General features: G+C 40.3%; 6 protein-coding genes across 7 annotated transcripts; 5 read left to right on the forward strand and 1 right to left on the reverse strand.

Annotated features, from left to right (window-relative positions):
- The first annotated feature begins 7 nt into the window (after nucleotides 1-7).
- mad2l1bp (MAD2L1 binding protein) lies at nucleotides 8-2130 on the forward strand. Its single transcript, XM_084948542.1, has 3 exons — nucleotides 8-405; nucleotides 1193-1473; nucleotides 1578-2130. The coding sequence occupies exons 1-3, from the start codon at nucleotides 57-59 to the stop codon at nucleotides 2103-2105; spliced, it is 1158 nt and encodes a 385-aa protein (XP_084804668.1). The 5' UTR covers nucleotides 8-56; the 3' UTR covers nucleotides 2106-2130.
- A 63-nt stretch (nucleotides 2131-2193) lies between these two features.
- Nucleotides 2194-5369, reverse strand: ephx5 (epoxide hydrolase 5). The gene is made up of 10 exons (XM_084948541.1): nucleotides 5266-5369; nucleotides 5082-5145; nucleotides 4778-4994; nucleotides 4517-4697; nucleotides 4192-4401; nucleotides 3989-4118; nucleotides 3492-3703; nucleotides 3242-3350; nucleotides 2866-2991; nucleotides 2194-2772 (listed from the first exon to the last, which is right to left on the reverse strand). Exons 2-10 carry the CDS (start codon nucleotides 5102-5104, stop codon nucleotides 2571-2573), a joined length of 1410 nt encoding a protein of 469 aa, XP_084804667.1. The 5' UTR covers nucleotides 5105-5145; nucleotides 5266-5369; the 3' UTR covers nucleotides 2194-2570.
- Nucleotides 5370-5436: 67 nt separating this feature from the next.
- cst3 (cystatin C (amyloid angiopathy and cerebral hemorrhage)) lies at nucleotides 5437-7160 on the forward strand. Its single transcript, XM_084948545.1, has 3 exons — nucleotides 5437-5720; nucleotides 6319-6429; nucleotides 6735-7160. Exons 1-3 carry the CDS (start codon nucleotides 5523-5525, stop codon nucleotides 6813-6815), a joined length of 390 nt encoding a protein of 129 aa, XP_084804671.1. The 5' UTR covers nucleotides 5437-5522; the 3' UTR covers nucleotides 6816-7160.
- Nucleotides 7161-7270: 110 nt separating this feature from the next.
- On the forward strand, nucleotides 7271-12413 carry LOC146374717 (glycine N-acyltransferase-like protein 3). The gene is made up of 5 exons (XM_084948544.1): nucleotides 7271-8799; nucleotides 8874-8981; nucleotides 9078-9198; nucleotides 9443-9575; nucleotides 10812-12413. Exons 1-5 carry the CDS (start codon nucleotides 8725-8727, stop codon nucleotides 11215-11217), a joined length of 843 nt encoding a protein of 280 aa, XP_084804670.1. The 5' UTR covers nucleotides 7271-8724; the 3' UTR covers nucleotides 11218-12413.
- Nucleotides 12414-12508: 95 nt separating this feature from the next.
- Nucleotides 12509-16260, forward strand: LOC146374718 (glycine N-acyltransferase-like protein 3). Its single transcript, XM_084948543.1, has 5 exons — nucleotides 12509-13060; nucleotides 13135-13242; nucleotides 13339-13459; nucleotides 13785-13917; nucleotides 14026-16260. Exons 1-5 carry the CDS (start codon nucleotides 12986-12988, stop codon nucleotides 14429-14431), a joined length of 843 nt encoding a protein of 280 aa, XP_084804669.1. The 5' UTR covers nucleotides 12509-12985; the 3' UTR covers nucleotides 14432-16260.
- A 2216-nt stretch (nucleotides 16261-18476) lies between these two features.
- On the forward strand, nucleotides 18477-21468 carry LOC146374719 (glycine N-acyltransferase-like). 2 transcript variants are annotated; one of them, XM_084949148.1, is made up of 5 exons: nucleotides 18477-18672; nucleotides 18757-18867; nucleotides 18951-19059; nucleotides 19448-19574; nucleotides 19656-21468. In XM_084949148.1, exons 1-5 carry the CDS (start codon nucleotides 18595-18597, stop codon nucleotides 20065-20067), a joined length of 837 nt encoding a protein of 278 aa, XP_084805274.1. In that variant the 5' UTR covers nucleotides 18477-18594; the 3' UTR covers nucleotides 20068-21468. The 2 variants fall into 2 exon arrangements, with proteins under 2 accessions (XP_084805274.1, XP_084805275.1); XM_084949149.1 differs by having other exon boundaries at nucleotides 18954-19059.
- Nucleotides 21469-23117: the final 1649 nt, after the last annotated feature.

Raw genomic sequence — 23117 nt, forward strand, 5'->3', positions numbered from 1 at the left:
ATTTCCCATGATGCACCGGGAAAAAAAGACGTAACCCGGCGCGGATATTCAAAACTATGGCAGAAGACTCGAGCATATTAAAACTAATATCAAACTCCGAGGACACGGAAAATGTGTCCACTGATAAAAGCAGAGACCTCGGGATAAAGAGACGCCTTTCCTTCTCCTCGGAAAAGGATATTAGCATAGCGGAGGCACCGAAGACACCGCCTGAGGTCCAAGCTGTATCCGACGACCCAAACTCAAGCCGAGTTTCCCCGGAAATCAGCAAACAACGTTCCCCAAGTCCCGTAAACACACATTTAAAGAGTAAAAATGCTGTAAAATTAAAAGACGACTCTTCTAGACAGCACTGCGTGAACGACACTGACGATAAGGAAAACACCGCTATACCCTCTGATCAAAGTAGGTGACATAACCGGTGTGAGTCTGCATGTGTTCCCCAACGAGGGAGGGGGTGATCACAGTAGACCCACTGCTGTGATCACGTTTCTTAAACTATATTAAGGTTTTGGTTTAAGGATATTAGTACTTTGTGGTTATTTTCGTGATGTAAATTTGCTTTCAAGGGAGAAAACAGCTAGAGTTACTTCTGTTGTTCTACACTGTAAATTTTGGTATCGACTCGGTACCGAGTAAATACAGAGTCAGTTTTGCAAATACTTTTAACCTATAAAAGCAACTTTTGTAGGGAGAGCAGTGTGTCATGATTTATCAGATGAATTATCGTCAATATGCAAATGAACACATTTAACGACCATTAAATCACTGATATTTGTTTCTAACTTTCCGCTATAATTATTTAATACAACAAAAACACACCTTTCTGTTTTTGGTGTATTTTGAAATTGAAGCAAATAGTTTGTTATTTAAATGTGCTATAGGTCATAAATAAAATAGACGTGACAGTCAACTCAAAGACGTTCAGGCATTTTTCATGGTGCATGTTTGAGGGTTTAAAAAAATATTTAATATAATTCAGTTTTACACACTGAACTGACAGGACTCTCACACTAGTAGTGATCCGTTACTATGGATATTGGGATAGTTCAGCCCAGCTCTATCAGCTACATCAGAAATGCTGCATACCAACGCATCCTACAAGTCTACAAATATATAATCTAGTGGTATAGTAGATGGGCTTTTCAGATAAATGTTTAGCTGATTTATTGTTTGTTGTTGTTTTTTCCAGATAACACAGAGGAGGACAACGCTTCTTGTCAGGGAGGTTTTAAACATATTAAAGTGACTGCCAGTATACAAAGTGATGCAGAGGACAGAGATGCCGAGGTGGTGAGGAGGGCACAGGAGGAAGGCTGCGTGAACGTGGTCTTCCCGGGGACTGTAACTCAGGAAGGCTGCTGTCGTTTCGTCAGCGAGATCCTCAAGTGCATCCTCTATCAAAGACAGCAGCTGCCCATGACGTACGACCAGTTGGTATACTCCCAGAGGAAGCAGCAAGCGTCGGTGCAGGTGAACAGGAAAAGTTTATGGTAGATGCCTCCAGCTGTTCAGTTGACGAAATGTTGGTGATGTGAGATTAACACGACATGTTTGGTGTCTCTTTTGCTTTTCAGGATAAAGACGTAGTGAATCGAAGACCGGTGCATTCAGCAGACATGGACTGGCGCAAGTGTCAGCAGACCCTTCAGGAGCTGGAGGAAGTGCTGCAGCAGCTGGAGGTGCTGTTCTCCCTCAGCAGGGTGCCCCGTGTGCTCCTGTTAATGGGTGGCTCGCTTGTCCTCCCCAAAGAGCTGTACGAGATAAACATGGAGTCCCTGGCATCATCCGGTGGGAATCAGTGTCTACGGGTGTCATCGTGCTTGAGGCAGATCTTCCGCACACTGTTTGTGGCTGACCTTTTGTCTGACACCAGACCTGTTCGCTTAATGCCCACCACAGTCTTGGTGCTGGCTCACAGGGACTGTGGTGTAGGCTGGTTTCGACCCAAACTTCAATTTAAAGTCCCAACTCGTGTAAAGAAACAAATCATCGTTCTGTCTAGCAATCCAAACGTCTGCAAGGAACCAAGGGCGGAGGGGTCAGACTGGGAGGATTATGTGTGGTTTCAGGCACCCGTGACTATTAAGGGCTTCAGTAACTGACCCTAAAAGTTGGACAATAAGTCTTTAGAGTGTAGCACTTTCTTTCTGGTGCTTGTGTACTACAATAAATGTTAACAGCAATCCAAGGGAACTTTAAACATTTGTGTTTTTTATTAAAATGTACATATTTTAATCAATTTTGATTTATTCTTGTTTCAGAGTATGTCCGTTCAAACAATAGTGAAATAAACAGTATGGTGTGCTACAAGAATGTTTGTCCTCATTTAACACAGAGCAACACACACTATTAGTGCAATACATTTTTAATGACCAAGACTTCTTTATGCCAGTGTCATCTGTGTATGTTTACATATATCAAAAGCTTGCAAATGACTTGAGTGTCACGAATCAAGCGATAAGATGCTGCGTGGTGTAAAAATGTTCAACTTAAGGATTTGTATGTCTCCTGCTTGAAATAATAAAGGACAGATGTGCTATAACTGGTCTGTGAGTTCACTGAGGGCTTCAGGACTTCTCCACCTTCTTGGCAAAATTGAACAGGTCGTCAGCAAGCAGCTGGGGCTCTTCAAAGGCTGCAAAGTGGCCACCCCTGGGCATGAAAGTGTAGGACTGGAGGTTTCGGTACCTAATTTGTGCCCATGACTTGGGGCAGTGCATGAGCTCATTAGGAAAGGCTGCAAAGCCAGTGGGCACAAAAATCTCTGTCCTAAAACAAAAAATATATAATGTATAATTAGAGGCATCACATGACATGGTAAAACACTCATATGTGTAGTGTGGACAGTACACAGTGACGTACTTAAAATCCACTCTGTTGTTAAGATTACCCCCCAAATTCTCTTTGTAGAAGCGCATGGACGAGGTGATGGAGCCTGTGGTCCAGTAGATCATGACATTTGTCAAGAGGTCATCCAGGCTGAATTTTCTGCACAGATGACACAAGTTCTTATCAGTCACAAACCAGCAGCTATCACATAAATCTTGCTGAATGAAAAACAATAATCAGTAATTGTTAGAGCTGCACCGATCTAGGTCGATCCTTGCCCTATTGACTAGTGTCGGGAAAAGGGACACTTACCAATATTTTTAAAAAACTAAAATATTTGCATAAAATCAATTATTGATCAAATTGTTAATTTAAATATCTCCACAGTCCTAGAATTTAGAAACTGTACCTCTCCAGCCCACCGTCCTCCAGATCTCTGTTCTTCATATCGGCCCAGGAGGAGAACTTCTCCAAAATCCAGGCTGCCAAGCCTACAGGAGAGTCATTCACCCCACAGCCTGCAACGATAAAGCGGTATCAAGAGCTGAAATCACTAAATTTAAGGTCGATTCTCTTACATTAGCTTCTGTTTGACCTTTTAATCCTGTCACTGTGACTATCAGAAACACTGAGCTTACTAAACTGTGTTATGTTCACACCTGCAGTATCTGGTTTAGTGGCCTGAATGTGAAAGTAGCCCGATTCTCTCAGCATCTCAAAGACGTTCTTCTCAAAGAAAGGGAACAACCGGCGAACATCTTCCCGACTCAAACCAACCAGGAAGGGCAGATACGGACCAATCAACAAGGACAACAGCACTTTGAAACCCCTATTTGACATACACATGTTTAGGTGGAGACCCTTCACGCACCTGCAAAAGAGAAATGGTGGGGGGGGAAAAAAGACGAGAGAAAAAAACGTTACCAAGGTCACAGCGAGTGATGTTAGTTAGTGCCAGTTTTCACATTAAATCAGCTTCACTCTTCAGGAATTTGTACAGCCATTTGTTTATTTGCAAATCTGTCCGCACAGTGCAAACAATGCTTCACAGTTCCAGTAAGAACTGTCACAATGTTTCCATTAACACAAAGCGAGCGAGGGACTTTCTGTTCCAGTGAGTAACCTGTGGCATGTTTTCTGTTTTTGTTGCACTTACTGAGGCTTCATCTGTGCCATGTTGGTGGTGATGAGCGAGCCCCAGTCCCCTCCCTGCAGATAGAACTGAGAGAAGCCCAAACGATCCATCAGCTTCAGGAAAATCCGGGCGGCGGCGAGGCTGTTGAACCCTGGAGCGGCAGTGGAGACACATTTGTGAATATCTTCCGCCAGATTTATTTAGAATTAGTAGACGTATTCTACCTTGTTTATGAGAGGCTTCTGAGAAACCGTAACCAGGGATAGACGGGCATATGACCTCAAACACAACACCGTCGCGGCTTTGCGTGAGAAGCGGCAGAATCTTGTAGAACTCGTAGAAGGAGCCGGGCCAGCCGTGAACGATCATGATAGGCAGAACCTTCTGATTCTCGCGGTGCGGTGGACGCACATGGATAAAGTGCACGTCCAGTCCTGACACATGAAAAGCAAAACAACAACATTAATAATAACTGCTGATTGATTATTGCGCAAATATCTGTGTGGGTTGACGTACATCCAGTATACTCACTGCTGAGCTGTTATGTACCTTCTATTTTGGTTTTGAAGTGTGGATACTTGTTGAGCACTGCCACCTGCTTTTTCCAGTCAAACTCATGTCTCCAATAGGAAACAACTTTCTTCAGATAAGTGGAATTGAAGCCATAGTGGAACTTGCCATCTTCTAAAGGATCTGCGTAGCGTGTCCTGTCAATGCGCTCATAGAGATCCTGTTGATCAAGAAGATTGCTTTGCATAACTGTGTCCAAATATTGTTCATTCAGAAGTTGGATTACCAGCTCAAACCTACCTCGATCTCTTTGTCTGAGGTCTCCACTTGAAAAGGGTAGATTTTCTGATCTTCTGATAGTGTCTTCTCCCCCACTCCCCACCATCCGTCCCCTAAAGGAATGGTTCTTGGTTTTTTTCTTTTGTAAACTATGTAGGCCATTATTCCACCTGCTGCCACGGCTGAGCCGATCAGTAGCTGCTGCTGCTGAACAGCACTCAAGCCAAAGAAAGCGTCCCTGCAAAGTGTGGGAAAATATTAGGGGAAACTTAAAGAACAATCTATTTATTTGTCCGTATAACTGTAAAGTTAAGTGCCTCCCTACTTCAAAACCTGCAGTCTCTGCATCGTGCTGTTCCAGGAGTGGGCGTCCACAGGTGACTTTAGACCTGGACAATGGGACATAGGTCAAGAATGCTTTTTTTTTTTTTGTTCCCCTTCTTGTCACGCAGCAAAGCGCTTCAAAAGTCGCGTGTGCTGAAATCAAATCCCAGCGCGATTAAACATACCTTGTTTTCGATATGAGTAGTTTGATTTCTGCAGATAACCGCGGGCAGCTGGATGCTAGTTGTGCTGACGCAAAGAGTGCGAGCGAGTTCGCAACAACAGCCTGGATCAGACCCGAGCTCTGCTGCGGGGATTGCCGATTCGCTGCGAGATATGCCACTCCTCGCGCGCGGTGACGTCGATGTTTATATAACTGGGAGGGCACGGTGGGGAGTGTTTCACTTCGTCTCCTGTGTGTTTGTTAGGCAAAAGATACAAAATGTGGAAGGTCGCTTTGACTGTTCTTGCGGCCGCTTTGGCCGTTGGGTATGGGGCCATGGTCGGGGGCTTTAGAGACGCCAATATCAACGATGAAAATGTGCAAAACGCTCTCCACTTCGCCGTCGTCCAACACAACAGAGGCAGCAACGATTTGTACATCAGTCAAGTGGCAGAAGTGATCAAGGTTCAGTCACAGGTGAGTAACGGTCAGATTCGTGAATAACTGAATTGTTCTTTAGGGGAAAGCAATCCAGTAAACCATCGTAGTGATGGTTAAGAAAAGGCCTGCGAAGCGCCCTTTAAAGGTTTCACTTTTAACTACTAAACTAAAGTCCTAGAGGCCGATGGTCGTTACATACAATTCATTTGCTATATGCCTTCTTAATGGCGTTGGTACTCCCCAAAATATGGCTGGCCTCTTTAATCTTCCCTAATCCTCTCAGCCTAGCTTTAGCAGTAGGTCTGCAATGTTCTGTGTACCTGTGTGGAAGCAGCCATTGGCCCGCCCGAACAAAAGAGCTGTGTGGGTTTAGAAAAAAAAGGAACCCGACGAAAAGCACATCTTTGCTAAAGATTGGTTAATATGCTGACGAGTCATGTATTTATTTATTTATTTTGTAAGTTTATTTGGCTCTCCTCTTGAACCCTGAGACAAGGCTAGCGTAGCAGTGTGTTGATGTTTGTGTTTTTTCTAGTCATTGGTGAGCTCCTTGGCTCACGGGCGGTTTAAAGAGGAAGAGGAGGAGGAGTTAATTTGCTGTAAGTCTTGTATTCAATTTTCTTTCCCATTACAGGTGGTCGCTGGCATCAAGTACGTCATAACTGTGAAGATGGGAAAGACCCCCTGCAGAAAGGGTGGTGTAGAGGAAGTGTGTGCAATCCACACAGATCAGGCAAAGGCTAAGGTACTGATGGCATTCTTCCCAAAAGAAGCAAGATATTTGATCTGTTCTTAAACATCATGCAGCAGCCTTGTAATTAAAGCTGCATTCACACTGGAAGTGATTTGCTCGATGCACATCTCTTTGCAGCTGACGGCCGGTGTCCTGTTGAAAAGTGATCATCTAAAACAAATTGATTTCTGATGTTTTTATGTTTTGTTTTTTATTTCATAATAATAAATCAAAATTTTTTTGCGTACTTGACATGACTTGACAACACCACCTGAAAGATCCTAATGTTAAATGTATTGTCTTGTTTTTCCTTTCAGCCCTACCAGTGCACATTCGAAGTGTGGAGCCGCCCATGGCTTAATTCCATTGAGTTACTGAAGAATGAATGCCAACACTGAGATCTACGTGGGACGCTAGAACGAGAACGCTTGGGAAATCTTACCTTTGTGTCAGAATAATCTTCTCTTAGACTGCAATGCACTTTCCTGTAGGTGGAATAAATATATTAATGTTAGTATTTGCTGCCTTTACTACTGCACTGCTTAACTAATTAAACTTGTTTTAAATTTCCAAAATTCACTATCCAGTGTTACAAACTAGGTCTCCCTGATTTTTAAAGAAGCAACTTTGCCTCATCAGTAAACCAAGCAAATAACAAACTGTTGTGCAGCCAAATTGATCACGAGCTGCTTTTTTCCCCCCAGATAATTCAGTTTTGAAATAAAGTCTAACTTGCACACAAACTTTAATGTGTCCGTGTGGTAAATGCACACAAGGATGACGTTTTAGCTCAATAGAGCTTCTTTGTTGTCGTTGATGGTGATGAGTTCTCTGGATACCTACCCACTGACTAAGAGGAAGGAGAATGTAAACAAATCTGGGACCAGAGATGGGCAGTAACGGATTACAGTAACGCGTTACTTGTTACTTTTTTCAAGTAACGAGTAAAGTAAGGGATTACTATTGCAAAAACTGTAATTAGATTACCGTTACTTTCCCGTAGGAACGCTGCGTTACTAAAACCGTGATTTTTTGCGAGAATGTCTCATGACAATGACGTAAGCAAGTGCCATGTTCGTGGCAACAGCTGTGTGCAGATCAACAATGGATAATATATCGAGTGCGGGAGAGAGTATGAGCATGCAGCGTTTAAAGCGTGGAAGTACTGACCTTACTTTGAGTTTGATTCCATAAAAAGTGACAAAAACATTAGTGTCCCTTGTGCGTGGGAAGAAAACTTCTTTTTACAGCGAAAAAAAACCCCTAAACTTCCGAGCAAGCACCGAGTGCGCTACCACGTAATGGGAAACTCACAGAGAAACTCGCGGATTCTTCCACTGACCGCTGCGGCACACCTGCACCAGGGTAAACCTCCGCCTACCTCACTCCTGCTTTACAGGTGAAAATAGAGCAACAGGACCGCTAGTCTGTGACTTTATTTATTTTCTGCTGTGTTTTACTTGCATCTATTTGAAAGACTGAGTGTAAACACACACAAAAAAATATTTTATTTTATGTGCTGGAATGTGCAGAAAATAGGTTTAAACGTTAAACTAATTTATTCAAGTCGGAGAATGTTGCATATAATTAAATTTTTACTTGATGCATAAAGTTAAAAGATTAAAACTAACAAAACAAGTTTTTAAAAGGGACTTTTCCATTTGATTACATTTTGTATGATGGATTATGCAGAAAAAGTAGAATTGGCCTGACAGATCTATCGCTTTATCACCTATTCAGGTTGTAAATCGTGTTTTTAAAAAGTAACTAAGTAACCTGGTAATTAATTACTTTTGAAAATAAGTAATCAGTAAAGTAACGGGATTACTTTTTTGGGGAAGTAATCAGTAATTAGTAACTGATTACTTTTTTCAAGTAACTTGACCAACACTGGTCAGCACTCATCTACGTCACCCACATTGTCCCACGCAAGCACAGTCTTTGTCACACTTTTAAGTTGTTGAGCTGGAAAAATATATTTTAGATTTCATATTTTTCCTGAACACTCCATGAACACGCTAACAGATTTCATTATATATTTTGTTACGCAATAGAAAACTAACACGCTTTTTTTTTTTATTAAAACTTCTGGCGGTGAATTAACGAAGTTATTTTTTATGACAGGAAGTGGCCTGCTACGTTTATTTCACAAGTTCACAACCGGAGCAATGCGGTCATATCGTAACCCTACGGACTTTGCCTAAACTGTTAATAATTTATAAAGGTTTCTCCATTTTGGTGGATTGGGATGTTTTAAAACAGCAGGTTGTTTAAAATGCATTAGTAAGAAAACTCCGGTATCCAAACATGAAGGTCCTGAACAGAGACGAGCTGCAGGTCGCTGAAGGAGTTCTGCTCAAACACTTACCGAAGAGTTATAAGGTATCTGCGACATAAACCGCGTGTCTTTGTGCTTTACAGCCTCAGCAGCGCTTAACGGTGTTTCGTGCTTTCAGGTGTACGGTTTCCTGTACGGAATCAACAGGAACAAACCGACTACACTGGAAGTTGTGGTCGATACGTGGCCTGATTTTAAAGTTATCATCTGCAGACCGAACCCCGAGGTGTGTTTAAATCCCGTCGGAAAACTGTGGATAGATTTTCTCGACGGAAATCTTTCGCTTGTCACGTGATTGTGACAGCTTTTGTTTATTTCACAGAACAAGCGTGCCCTGAATTTCAAGAAAAAGATGGCATACTACAGCACGGATAAACAGAGTTTGAGGAAAATGCTGACAGACGAGAATGCTGTTGATTGGAGCACTTATTTCATGATAGGAGGTGAGCTCAGATCACTGCAGAAAATAAGCACGAAATAAATACGGTGGCTTTTACATCACTACATTTGACAGCTGTTACTATTTACACAGTTTTATAGACAGAGCACACACTTTGTACAATATTCTAATAAAAAGTTGAATATTTATATGGACATTTTTCCTGCATTAAATACAAACTGCTTGGATAACCTCTTGCGAGGAAAAAGAAGAGAAAGAAATTCATGTGAATACTTTCCATTCGACAGGGCTTGATGTTTCCCATGCACCAATGCTTAAACAAGTGTCTTCTGACAGAAGAGTGAACCACAAAGTCTATACTTTGGTGCATCTTCTGTATTTGCCAGACACCAACCATCTCCACATGCCAGTGGTTGACAGGTATAATTTGATAATTAAGATGCACTTTAAGTTATATCTGTGTATAAGTTATGATTTTAAAAACACGTTAAAAAAGACCATCCTGTGTCAGTTGTAAGGTTATACATATCGGCATTTTTTTAATGGCTGTCTTTAGCAAGTCTTAAAATTAGGTCACACAACATATTACACTGTCATAACCTAACAAAAACTAAGCCATAAAGCAGAAGCTGTGTAATAAGGTTCTGCCACAGCATTTCAGTCAGGTTGAGGTCTGGACTTTGTTCCATCTGTTCTTTTCAGTCATTCTGTGGTAGATTTATTGCTGTGCTTGGGATCATTATCATGTTGGATGACCCATTTTGGGCCAGTCTTTAGCTGTCAGCCAGATGTCGCCACATGTAACGCTACAATGCTTTAATATACAGAGGAATATACAGTGGTCTACTCAAAGACTGCAAGGTGCCCCAGTCCTTTGGCTTCCCAGACTAATGGGTTTTAATAATTGCCTCTTTAATATTATTCCTACTTGGCATCGTGTTAACACACACCTTACCAGCAAACTGCTCAAGCTTCTGCTTTTATAGAGGTTTACACACTTTCTTCTGATACTTTGATTATCAACATCTGACTGCTGCTTACCTTCCTCATTCAGTGGAAATAGTAAAACCCAGTATCAAGGTAAAAACACGCCAGTCCACTGTGCTCATTTCACACTTAGCCCTTCCAAAATTTGAAATGTATTAAGTACATTGCAGGGTCATTAATCGTCAGAAACTATTAAGGTAGTCGGCTAGTATGTATTTACATGATGTAAATGTGTTAGTACTGTCTTTTTAAACACTTACTGCAGATTACTGCAACTTACTGTAACTTCTGCATGCATGTACATTTCATGGCTTGGAGAGGCAAAGCGACAAATGGACACGGTGGACCGGCATGTTTATTACATGTTTTGCAGTGAGATCAGGTTCAATAGTAATAGTATAGTTAGTTTTTCACATACTGCTTCTGCATTTTGGCTCGGTATTTGTTCAATAAACAACGGCACAGTGTATTATCTTATGTTTTGTTGATCTGTGGTTGTATTTACCTTATTTTAAGCTCTAATCAGGACCAAATGATGTTTATTATGTAGTTATATATAAAATATTAGACTTTAAGGAGACTGTACATTTTTTCACTATGACTGTAAATATGCTTCAGAGCAATGTAAATTATATTGCTTCTCAACAACTTTGGTTTTTCGTTCTACAGTGAGCTTGAGTCGAGGATTTCGTCTCTAAACCTTTCCCACGTTGACTTGGTGAATAAAACCTGGAAGTTCGGAGGAGATGAGAAGGGTTACAGAACCATTGAAAACCTAATCAGTAACTTCCCATCATGCTGCATCACAGACAGCCAGGGTCAGCCCGTGTCCTGGATACTTGTGTATGATTACTGTGCTCTGGGAATCTTGTATACGCTGCCAGAGCACAGAGGGAAAGGCTATGCCAAAATCCTGATTAGCATTTTAGCCAAGAAACTCCATGCTGAGGCTTACCCGGTGTACTGCTACATAGAAGAGGACAATGTGCTGTCCTACAAGCTCTTTAAAAACCTGGGCTTCATTGAGGATCCTTCTTACAGGGCTGCATGGTTAGAGTTCAATTTTTCAGATTAGAGTCAACATCTTTTAAATGTACGTCCAACATTTGTATCACGTTGCGCCTTCTTCATTTATAAAAATAGAATTCAAATGAATGCAACCCTCTTATTTATAAAAGTGTGATCACTTCTGGTCTGTTTCTTGGAGAAGACACTGTTTCCTTGGGGCTTGCTTTTGGGTCAAGCCAACTTCTCTGAATTTCATTTTGATATATTTGTCAAAATATGGTGTGAAATGTCCACTTTTCCCCTATTTCAGAATAGTAAAGAACCTTTCCACAACTTCCTGGATCAACTCCAAAAGTAATCTTCTCTAAATAGGCTCAATCCCCACTTTTGATAACTTTTTTCCTAGAAACAATCAAATCAATCACATTACCTGCACAACAGAGACAATGATGTAAACTTTTGATAACATTAAAGCATTTAAAGGAGACGTTTAAATAAAACAGAGCTGCACTGATTTGTACTCAGTAGCTTCATATTGTTCATTAAGCTGCTTTCTTTAAGGGGGTCACCACACCGGATCATTAACCTCAATCTGAGCTTTGGCCACTCTGTTGTGGAATTATCCCGATCTGCATAAAGACTTTCTTCCTGGGTTCCTGACACAACCCTTTGCATTTATCTGGCTAAATCAGCTGTGAATAATAGAAAACAACTAACGTTATAATTAAGTACAAACATTTGTTTGTAGTAGCAAAATGAAGCTAATATGCTTCTAAAAATGGGGACAGTTTAGTACTTCATTAAAAACTGAGGGGAGCAAATAAAGCTAACTTGTCTGTGTAACCTAGACATGAGGTAGGCAAGACTGTGGAAGCTCTCTCCTGTCTGTTGACCAAGGCTTGAGGAACCAATTAATGTTCACATCTGAGTAAATATGAGACAGTTATGTGATCTGCTGGTGAGGACAGCTGAGCGGGGTTAATTATGTTATAAGCGGAGTAATGAGGTGGAAAAAAAAATATTTTATTTGGCAGCTTTATAAGCCAAAGCAGGGTCACCAAATTCAGTAAGGTGACCCAATAAAATGATTCCCCAGGCAATGAGGCTTACAATCAAACAACACAGGAGCCAGAAGATTTAACAAAAAGAACAATGAAAGTCGCTCTTGATGTTTGCTGGCTTGTATAACAATGATTAGCAAAAGTGTATCTTTCACAACTTCTCCTTTAGTTCTGCTGTGCAATAAAGAAGTGGTCTATTGTTGGATGTCTTTCCCACGTACGTGATGAGCGTTAATTTTAAACACCAGTGCAATTAATTCTATCCATGGTTCTCCAAAGTGAAAGACATTTAATTGAAATCTTGATGTCATTTATTACTGCTTAACACAAAACAAACTGTGTCTGTATTTAAAACTTAACAAATATAAAATTAATGAGCAACAGTGACGTAGAGCGTTGGTGGAGGTGGTGACAATGATTTTCGTACGTTCTCTTCAATTTTACGTCTCGAGAGTGCGAATCACGACAACCTCAGCCTGGAGGAAAAGTCCACTTAGCGTTTACGTCCACTTCACATCACTTCCGCGATTTCCAGAGTTTCACACACTCCGTCTTTGATTTACAAAGACGCACAAATGTCTTTGGAACTGTCGAAAGATCATATTTAAAACAGCTGAAAACGAGCAGAAGAGATATTTATCTCGGTCACAGCAGAGTCCACAGGGAGTTTCATGTGCTGTAAATAACTATTTACATTTCATTGATTGTCATCATTGCCATCGCAGTTTAACCTGAAAAGGTTAAAGTGTCAGAAAACTGTGCAACTATCCAAACATGAAGGTCCTGAACAGAGACGAGCTGCAGGTCGCTGAAGGAGTTCTGCTCAAACACTTACCGAAGAGTTATAAGGTATCTGCGACATAAACCGCGTGTCTTTGTGCTTTACAGCCTCAGCAGCGCTTAAAGGTGTTTCGTGCTTTCAGGTGTACGGTTTCCTGTACGGAATCAACAGGAACAAACCGACTACACTGGAAGTTGTGGTCGATACGTGGCCTGATTTTAAAGTTATCATCTGCAGACCGAACCCCGAGGTGTGTTTAAATCCCGTCGGAAAACTATGGATAGATTTTCTCGACGGAAATCTTTCGCTTGTCACGTGATTGTGACAGCTTTTGTTTATTTCACAGAACAAGCGTGCCCTGAATTTCAAGAAAAAGATGGCATACTACAGCACGGATGAACAGAGTTTGAGGAAAATGCTGACAGACGAGAATGCTGTTGATTGGAGCACTTATTTCATGATAGGAGGTGAGCTCAGATCACTGCAGAAAATAAGCACGAAATAAATACGGTGGCTTTTACATCACTACATTTGACAGCTGTTACTATTTACACAGTTTTATAGACACAACACACTTTGTACAGTGTGATCCATTATTACTAAAGAAGTGTAAGTTACAACAGATTCATTGATAGCACTGGATCAGCATTATTTAATGGTCATATGGTGATTTTCCTAATGATAGTTACACCTTTTTATGTTGTTTTGCTGTTTTTACAAATTGCTGGTTTAACCTCTTGCAAGGAGGAACAACAAAAGAAGTATTCAATGTAAATTATTTTTGTCCAACAGGACTTGATGTTTCCCATGCACCAGTCCTCAAACAAGTGTCTTGTGACAGAAGAGTAAAATACAAAACTGATATTTTAGTACACCTTCTGTATTTGCAAGACACCAACTATCTGCACATGCCAGCGATTAACAGGTATAATCTGAAAAGCATATGTCTGTGCATATGTCACATGAAATATGCTTCAGAGCAATGTAAATTATATTGCTTCTCAACAACTTTTCTTTTCTTTTTTTTTTTAAGTGAGCTTGAGTCGAGGATTTCATCTCTTAATCTTTCCCACGTTGACTTGGTGAATAAAACCTGGAAGTTCGGAGGAGACGAGAAGGGTTACCGGAAGATTGAAAACCTAATCAGTAATTTCCCATCATGCTGCGTCACAGACAGCCAGGGTCAGCCCGTGTCCTGGATACTCGTATGTGATTACTGTGCTCTGGGAATGTTGTATACGCTGCCAGAGCACAGAGGAAAAGGCTACGCCAAAGTCGTGATCAGCACTTTGGCCAAGAAACTCCATGCTGAGGGCTACCCGGTGTTCTGCTACATAGAAGAGGACAATGTGCTGTCCTACAAGCTCTTTAAAAACCTGGGCTTCATTGAGGATCCTTCTTACAGGGCTGCATGGTTGGAGTTCAATTTTTTGGATTAGATTCATGAAATAACTGTACTCATTTTTATCAGGTTCATAAATGTGTAAAAATATAATAAAATGAATGAAACACAAATAAAAACATAATTGTTAACATTTATTATTTATTATCCCTATAAAATTGATAGGATCTAGATCAGAATATGATCTATGGAAATATAGTATGAAATGCCCAGAGTTGTTCCCTTTCACAATGTCAAAAAAAATCCCTCTGAGAATTCCTGGATATGGATCAATTCCAATCACTTCTAAGTTGGGCCAACTCCCAACAGCCATAACTTAAAAAGAAAAAAAGAAGAAAAAATTATAGGACAGAATTTAAAAGTTATATCTAAATTAAACTGAGCTCCAATGATTCACACTCTGAGCCAGTATCTTCCTATTCTTCTTTTGGCTGCTCCATTTAAGGGATCACCAAAGCGGATGATTTGCCTCCATCCCAGCTTTGACCAATCTGGTATGGAATTATTCTCAGCCGCATAAAGACTTGGCCAAAACTTTTCCTGGGTCCCTGACACAGTCCTACTCATTTATCCGTGAGACTGGCACAAGGACTATAGTGGGTTGTGCTACAAAATCAAATTAATTTATTTTTCTCATATTCTCACACCATTCTCACTTATATCAGAGAGACTGGGGTGTCTGTAGAGAGTGGAGAGTCCACAGCTGAGGGGAAGAATAAATAAGTAATATGAGGTAGTTATGTGATCTCTCGGCGAGGACAGGTGAGTGGGGTTAATTGTGTTATTGGAAGACTAATGAGGTGGAAGAAACTATTTTATTTGGCAGTTAAAGAGGGCAGGATTCAGCTGTATAGGCCAAAGCAATGTCAATAAGGTGACCCAATAATATGTTTCCCCACGGTACTGAGTGCTTACAATCAAACACCACAGGAGCCAAAAGATTAAATAAAAGAGATAAACGATTTTAAAAACTGATTGTAGACCGCTATTGTACGGATTAACAAAACAGTCTGATACAGCTAATTGATTCCCCACTAAAAGCCTGCTATGTCTCAGTATGAACAAGAACCACAATAGATTTCAGCTTATTCAGCCTGCAGTCACGAATGTCATGCCACTGTTGCCTTCAATGTGTCTTTTGTGTCCCTTTTCTCACACATACACTCCCGGAGATGTGTCAGCAACTTCCCCTACTCCTCTGCTGTGCAAGAAGTCGTCCATTGTTGTGGTTGCCTGTTCCTTCATATGAGCCGATCCCTTTATTTTAAACACCACTGAGATTAATAGTAAATGTGTCTCCAAAAGCTATTTTTTCATATCTTGCTGTAATTTATTCATACCTCACAGAAATATGTTCTCTTTCTTACTTGAATTGCTGTAAAATTGTCAGCACACCCATTGTTTAACGTCCCATTTTCTGTTTTAATAATTCAAAATATAAGTTTCACATTGCTCAGAAAGTGTTTCAGACATTCTTCGATTTATTGTATTGCGTGAGCGGCATTAAATTTTATACCAGGATTTTCCTTTGTTCTCCAGAAGAAAGCAGAAATGTTCCCAGCTGACAGGAGTGACACCTGGTGTGGTCTTCTGCTGCACAAGCCCATCTGCTTCAAGGTTCGGGGTGCAGGACGCTTGGAAGTAATCAGTAGTTATTGAGTTACCTTCCTATCAGCTTGAAGAAGTCTGGCCATTCTCATCTGTCTCATTTATTTTAAAAAAGCCTCTATTTTTTGGAAAGCATCATCGTTATTGAACTTCTGTTCAAAATGCCTCAACAGCGACAGCTGCAGGTTATATTGGGCAGGACAATCTGTGTGATTGTGCAGAGAGGAGACCAGCAGGAGCAGGGGTCTCAAACTCCAGTCCTCGAAGGCCACTGTCCTGAAACATTTCCATTCGTCCCTGCTGCAACACACCTGAGTACAATTAGTAGGTCATTAGTGAGAATCTATAGAACTTGAATGCATGCTACAGCAGCTTGTGAGTGAATGAACACAGTGCAATAAAAGTAGTTTTAGAAGTACATTTTTCCAAACACTTACATTTACTTAAATTTACTTGAGTAGGATTAGGGATTGCCACTTCAGCATTCAGTCAAGTTCTATACTCTTGCTAATGATCTACAAATTTTATTCAGATGTGTTGCAACAGGGACACATGGAAAAGTTTCAGGACACCGGCCCTCAAGGACTGGTGTTCGAGACCCCTGGGCAGAAGTCTGATCTCCTCACCTCCTCAGGATAGGAGACGAGCCTCCATTTGTATGCATCTTTTTACAGTAATGACCTAATGATGGCTATAGCCTACACTGTATTTATTTATATAAAAATAAAGTGTTGTTTGTCTTTTGTTTTTGTAATGTACTAATATGAAACCTGCATGTCGAGCTTCTGGGGTGACCTCCTGGGGTGTGTGACATAATCAGAGATCTATTAAATCCATCTATGCCAAACTGACATAACATGTCTGGTAAATTCTGAATAACTGATAGAGGTCAGGCTTAAATGTTTAATTTTATTTTTGCTTACAATATTGTTCAAATATTTTAGAATTCAGCAGAGAAATTAGATCCAATCTCACATCACTGCTGAAAATATGATCAGCCTTTGATGGAAGGAAGCCAAAGCACACTCAGAGAACAGTGAGTTACTATCGCACATACAGCACAGACCACCTAACACACAGCTCAATGTCTGTTTGCAATGAGGTGTAAAGGGAAGAAAGTGTGTGTAACGAGGAAGAAGCTAAAACGCTTCTTAAACTGGTCAAACTGGAGAGCTGGCACAATCTGTAGAAAGCTGTAAAGAAAATTTTTTTTTTTTTAAATCCCTGTTTTCATAAAACCTTTCAACAACACTGAATTTTATGTGTTTTTTGTTCGGCTGTGTGTAGCAAACATCAGCCAACAACATGAAAGACATGTTGGAACATCTGTTTGAAGCCCAGATGTTCCTCGAGTTTCGAGAGGCCATGCTGTCTAAATTTCATGGAGTTCCATTTGACGTGTAATTATTAACAGTTAAATGACAGTGTTGCAATATTTCTGTGATCCATTGAACATGTTTAAAAATTAATCCTTCTATAGTTAATCTACAGACAAGCTCAACTCCTCAGCATAGTCAAAAAGTACACTGTGGGTGTTTCCACGGTGACCTCCAGACTGCTCAGTGGACAGGCCTAGTTCCTGTTCTGAGCTGTCACATGTGGCAGCCGGTGGGGTCTTTTTGCCCATCTACTTCAAGGTTTGATGTGTTGCATGTTGCATACTGTGACTGTAATGAGTTATTTGAATCATTTTTGTCTTCCAATCAGATCAAAGCATTCTGGATATTCCCCTTTAACCTCGGGCATCAACAAGAGAGCTGCTGCTCACTGGATGTTTTCTTTTTTCGAGCACATGAAGACCAAAAAAAAATGTTTTAACATGTTTATCAACCAAATGATCAAAATTACAAAAAAAAATATCAGTTTATACTGTTTTTATACGGTAAATATGGGTAACAGAGTGGACATGTTTCCTTTAACACATTTGTGAAATATTGTAAAACATGAAATTTTTGTTTTGATGAAACAATGACACACAAGTTGGTTCTGGTAGATGATTTTTATCTCCAAAAAACAAAAACACTCGCTGTAAGTTGTAGATGACCAACGAGGGGAACCAATCGAAAGGAAATAGGGGGGGGGGGGGGCTCAGGCAATTCAGCAACACAACAGATTTAAAATACTTTTAAACATTTAAAAATTGTATAGAATATTATATTTATTTATTTTATTTATTCATATATTAATTGTAATATATAACTTATATTGGTAACTCGAGAAAAAAACTAGATAGCTATGGACATGGCATTTTAGGCTACATTTGCTTAAAAAAAAAGTTTTAAAAATCTGTAATTATTATTGTCAAATTGAAAAAAACAAATGATGGACAGTTTCTGTCATGGGGACTTACATGGTGGCACCAAATCTCTAAACTTCACAAATCTGAAAGTTAATCAACATCATTTACTATGTGAGCTATTCGTGGGGGCGGGTTTTTTGTGCCTCCTCTTCAACTTTAAGCCTCGAAAGTGCGAATCACAACCTCAGCCTTTAGAAACAACCCCAGCTAACGTTTTCGTCGTCGCGGAGATCCCCGACTTACGTGCACTTCCGCGATTTACCGAACTGTATGCTTCATTTCTGTGGAGAAAAATGGCTTTTGAATTGTCCGAAGATCAGTTAAAAACAGCGGGAAACGAGCTGAAGAAATATTTACCCATGTCGCAGCAGGTATGCACGGTTAAATCTGTTATATTTTTATTTCTACAAGGAGTTGAATGTACTGCAAATAACCAACTACTGAATTAATTTAAGGTTTACGGTTTCCTGGTGCTCAGAAGCAGAGTCAGATCCGACCCTGTACGGGTTTTAGTGGACAGGTGGCCACAGTTCCGCGTCATTATGTGCAAACCACACGGTGAACAGGTACTGTCTGTGCAGGGGGGCTTGCGTGCACACAATACATTGTTTAAATGCCAATACAGATCACGTGTCTATTTTTCTTCCAGAAGAGTGACCTCTTCAAAGATGCACTGCTTTTTGCAACTGATGTTGCTGTTCTAGAGGAAATCCTCAGCAAGTCATCTGTTTTTGACTGGACCAAGTACTTTTGTGTTGGTAATGGCAACAAGCTCTCTTATTGTTTGCATTGTTACTGAATCAGTTCAATAAACTATTTATTCGCTGGCTCCCACACTGCAGCCCTGCATATGGCCACTGAAGTCTATTACTGCAAGTGATTTTTCCATTAAATAATTAGACCAGGCAATGAAAAGTCATCCTAATGCCTAGTGTTTATGTACTGTGTTCAAAGTGCTGTGAGTGTTATAGTATATCAGTGTGTTAGTGATAGAAAGATATGGCACTGCAAAACAAAAAAAGTTGGGACACATCTTTGGTTAAACTTTGCACTTCTCATGTTGGGAGCAAGTTAATCTTTAATAAATCATGTTTTCAAGACAAAAACAGGTTCACACATTTAAGGTTTTGATTACTTGTGTTAAAGGAACCAGTGTTTCCCACACTGAGATATTCAAAGCAGTGGCATCAGCAAACGGTGTACCCTGTAAAAGAGTGTCAAAATGTTACTTGATGACACTGGAAGATGTGAGCAGGCTTCCTTCTGTTGACAGGTATTATTTACACATACGCATAATTAATCATAACTTTTACGTCCTGATAATAAAACATAACTTTGCTCTGTTCCATGTCAGTTCAGGGATCTCAGTAAGCTCTCTTGATGAATCGCACATTGGCTTGGTGAACCAAACTTGGAAGTTTGGAAAGGTCGATGTGGCCATTGAGCTGATCCGCAACATGATTGCAAACTTCCCCTCCTGCTGCGTGCTGGATGCTGAAGGAAAGCCTGTATCCTGGATTCTGACCTATGCATCATGCGCTATAGGAATGCTTTACACGCTGCCAGAGCACAGAGGGAAAGGCTATGCCAAAATCCTGGTCAGCAGCTTGGCCAAGAGGAATCATGCACTGGGCTACCCAGTTTACAGCTTCATAGAAGAGGAGAACGCTGTGTCCTACAGGCTCTTTGCAAACCTGGGCTTCACTGAAGATCCCTCTTACAGGGAAGCCTGGTTTGTAATCAATGAATTTCAAATATTTCCATGAAGCACAGAATAAAAGTAAAAAAAAAATGCTACAGCTTTTTCTATTCATACGTTAAAGCCACAAGGTGAACTCAGTCTTTTAGAAAATAGTTGGAATAAAGACGATAGCCAGAATTTTGGGTTAATAGCTCTTTATTTGGCCCTCTTATTGCCCAGGAACATTTCTCTCGTTTATAAAAAGTGTGATCACTTTCACTTCTGGTCTGTTATCTGTTTTGACTGTATGGGCTCTAAGTGTACAGTAAATCTCCTGGAAAAATTGCATTAAACTTGGACTGTAAAAATCAAAGAGTAAGTGAAGTAGGCATTGATTGACAAAAATAATACAAACGTAGCAGTCCCAGACTGCGTACCACAGATAAGGATGATAATTGCATGCATGCTCTGAGTGTCTGGATCCAGTAGGATCCACATCTGGGTCTGAGTGAGTATGTGATTTCTTGGAGAAGACACTAATTCCTTGGGGCTTGCTTTCGGGTCAGAAAGGGCACCTGTAAGTAGCGTTATTTTCAAGCTAACTTCTCCAAATTTCATTTTGATATATTTGTCATAATATGGTGTGAAATGTCCAATTTTCCCCTATTTCAGAATAGTAAAGAACCTTTCCACAACTTCCTGGATCAACTCCAAAAGTAATCTTCTCTAAGTAGAATCAATCCCCACCATTGATAACGTTTTGCTAAGAAACAATCAAATCAATCACATTACCTGCACAACAGTTTAAGGGGTCACCACACCGGATCATTAACCTCAATCCGAGCTAAACCAAACTCTGTTGTGGAATTATCCCGATCTGCATAAAGACTTTCTTCCTGGGTTCCTGACACAACCCTTTGCATTGACAATTTAGTCAAACTTCATTAAAAACTGAGGGGAGCAAATAAAGCTAACTTGTCTGTGTAACCATGAGGTAGGCAAGACTGGAAGGTTCTCTCCTGTCTGTTGACCAAGGCTTGAGGAACCAGTTAATGTTCCCATCTGAGTAAATATGAGACAGTTATGTGATCTGCTGGTGAGGACAGCTGAGCGGGGTTAATTATGTTATAAGCGGAGTAATGAGGTGGAAAAAACTTATTTTATTTGACAGCTTTATAAGCCAAAGCAGGGTCACCAAATTCAGTAAGGTGACCCAATAAAATGATTCCCCAGGCAATGAGGCTTACAATCAAACAACACAGGAGCCAGAAGATTTAACAAAAAGAACAATGAAAGTCGCTCTTGATGTTTGCTGGCTTGTATAACAATGATTAGCAAAAGTGTATCCTTCACAACTTCCCCTTTTCTTCTGCTGTGCAATAAAGAAGTGGTCTATTGTTGGATGTCTTTCCCACGTATATGATGCACTTTAATTTGCAAGTAATACTATCCATGGTTCTCCAAAGTAAAAGATATTTAATTGTTATCTTGGTGTCATTTATTACTGCTTCACGCACAAACACAAACACACACACGCTGTACTCGCGTGTTCTCATTTATTTTCACCTGGTTAATCTAGGTTCAAGTACAGCACATTTTAAAGTCCACTTTCTTTTTTTATCATTAAAATAAAGGGTTCAGATTCCTGAGAGAGGGTTTAGGGTCTCACTGTTTTGGTGAAGTATTAGAGGCTACACCTGGATTTACCCGTGGTCTCCAGGAAAAACCAGACAAACTGTGTCTGTATTTAAAACTTTACAAATATAAAATTAATGAGCAACAGGAACGTTGAGCGTTGGTGGAGGTGGTGACAATGATTATCGTACGTTCTCTTCAATTATACGTCTTGAAAGTGCGAATCACGACAACCTCAGCCTGGAGGAAAAGTCCACTTAGTGTTTACGTACACTTCACATCACTTCCGCGATTTCCAGAGTTTCACACACTCCATCTTTGATTCACATGAGCGCACAAATGTCTTTGGAACTGTCGAAAGATCATATTTGATCATATCATATCTGAAACTGAGCAGAAGAGATATTTATCTCGGTCACAGCAGAGTCCACAGGGAGTTTCATGTGCTTTAAATAACTATTTACATTGATTCCCCACTAAAAGCCTGCTATGTCTCAGTATGAACAAGAACCACAATAGATTTCAGCTTACTCAGCCTGCAGTCACGAATGTCATGCCACTGTTGCCCTCAATGTGTCTTTTGTGTCCCTTTTCTCACACATACACTCCCGGAGATGTGTCAGCAACTTCCCCTACTCCTCTGCTGTGCAAGAAGTCGTCCATTGTTTTTTTCTCCTGTATTGGGTGAGCAGTATTACATTTTATACCAGGATTTTTTTTCCCCAGAAATAATTGTGAAATACACTCACTTTTTTTTTCTGTAATCTTTTTTTTCTTTTTAGGTATGCCTTACCAGTAAAATGCTGGAACATTGAAAGGATAGCATCAAATCAGTTTCCTGTTCTCAGCTGACAGGAGTGACACCTGGTGTGGTCTTGTGCCGCACAAGCCCATCTGCTTCAAGGTTTGCGGTGCAGGATGCTTGGATGTAATGAGTAGTTATTGAGTTACCTTCCTATCAGCTTGAAGAAGTCTGGCCATTCTCATCGGTCTCATTTATTTTAAAAAAGCCTCTAATTTTTGGAAAGCATCCATTACAGCTGCAGGTTATATGGGGCAGGGCATTCTGTGTGATTGTGCAGAGAGGAGATCAGCAGGAGTCTGACCTCCTCACCTCCTCAGGATAGGAGACCAGCCTCCATTTTTATGCATCTTTTTACAGTAGTGACCGAATGATGGCTTAGGTCACTACTGTATATAGTAATAAGTGTTGTGTGTGTTTTCTAATGTACTAACGTGAAACCTGTGTGTCGAGCTTCTGGGGTGACCTGCTGGGGTGTGTGACATAATCAGAGATCAATTAAATCCATCTAAGCTAAACTGACATAACATGTCTGGTAAATTCTGAATAACTGATAGAGGTCAGGCTTAAATGTTTAATTTTATTTTTGCTTACAATATTGTTCAAATATTTTAGAATTCAGCAGAGAAATTAGATCCAATCTCAAATCACTGCTGAAAATATGATCAGCCTTTGATGGAAGGAAGCCAAAGCACACT

This window comes from Perissodus microlepis, chromosome 13 (genome assembly GCF_051167445.1).
Source record: "Perissodus microlepis isolate ML-2025 ecotype Zambia chromosome 13, ASM5116744v1, whole genome shotgun sequence".
Lineage (NCBI taxonomy): Eukaryota > Metazoa > Chordata > Actinopteri > Cichliformes > Cichlidae > Perissodus > Perissodus microlepis.

Coding starts and splice junctions, on each gene's coding strand:
- LOC146374719 (XM_084949148.1), top strand. CDS start 18,595: ATGGCTTTTGAATTGTCCGAAGATCAGTTAAAAACAGCGGGAAACGAG. Junction 18,868..18,950: donor GCAAACCACACGGTGAACAG/GTACTGTCTGTG, acceptor TTTTTCTTCCAG/AAGAGTGACCTCTTCAAAGA. Junction 19,575..19,655: donor AGGCTTCCTTCTGTTGACAG/GTATTATTTACA, acceptor GTTCCATGTCAG/TTCAGGGATCTCAGTAAGCT.
- mad2l1bp (XM_084948542.1), top strand. CDS start 57: ATGGCAGAAGACTCGAGCATATTAAAACTAATATCAAACTCCGAGGAC. Junction 406..1,192: donor CGCTATACCCTCTGATCAAA/GTAGGTGACATA, acceptor TGTTTTTTCCAG/ATAACACAGAGGAGGACAAC. Junction 1,474..1,577: donor AGCAGCAAGCGTCGGTGCAG/GTGAACAGGAAA, acceptor TTTGCTTTTCAG/GATAAAGACGTAGTGAATCG.
- LOC146374718 (XM_084948543.1), top strand. CDS start 12,986: ATGAAGGTCCTGAACAGAGACGAGCTGCAGGTCGCTGAAGGAGTTCTG. Junction 13,243..13,338: donor TCTGCAGACCGAACCCCGAG/GTGTGTTTAAAT, acceptor TTTATTTCACAG/AACAAGCGTGCCCTGAATTT. Junction 13,918..14,025: donor CACATGCCAGCGATTAACAG/GTATAATCTGAA, acceptor TTTTTTTTTAAG/TGAGCTTGAGTCGAGGATTT.
- LOC146374717 (XM_084948544.1), top strand. CDS start 8,725: ATGAAGGTCCTGAACAGAGACGAGCTGCAGGTCGCTGAAGGAGTTCTG. Junction 8,800..8,873: donor ACTTACCGAAGAGTTATAAG/GTATCTGCGACA, acceptor TCGTGCTTTCAG/GTGTACGGTTTCCTGTACGG. Junction 9,576..10,811: donor CACATGCCAGTGGTTGACAG/GTATAATTTGAT, acceptor TTCGTTCTACAG/TGAGCTTGAGTCGAGGATTT.
- ephx5 (XM_084948541.1), bottom strand. CDS start 5,104: ATGCAGAGACTGCAGGTTTTGAA. Junction 4,995..5,081: donor CAGAGACTGCAGGTTTTGAA/GTAGGGAGGCAC, acceptor CACACTTTGCAG/GGACGCTTTCTTTGGCTTGA. Junction 2,773..2,865: donor AACAACAGAGTGGATTTTAA/GTACGTCACTGT, acceptor TTTTTGTTTTAG/GACAGAGATTTTTGTGCCCA.
- cst3 (XM_084948545.1), top strand. CDS start 5,523: ATGTGGAAGGTCGCTTTGACTGTTCTTGCGGCCGCTTTGGCCGTTGGG. Junction 5,721..6,318: donor TGATCAAGGTTCAGTCACAG/GTGAGTAACGGT, acceptor TTCCCATTACAG/GTGGTCGCTGGCATCAAGTA. Junction 6,430..6,734: donor CAGATCAGGCAAAGGCTAAG/GTACTGATGGCA, acceptor TTTTCCTTTCAG/CCCTACCAGTGCACATTCGA.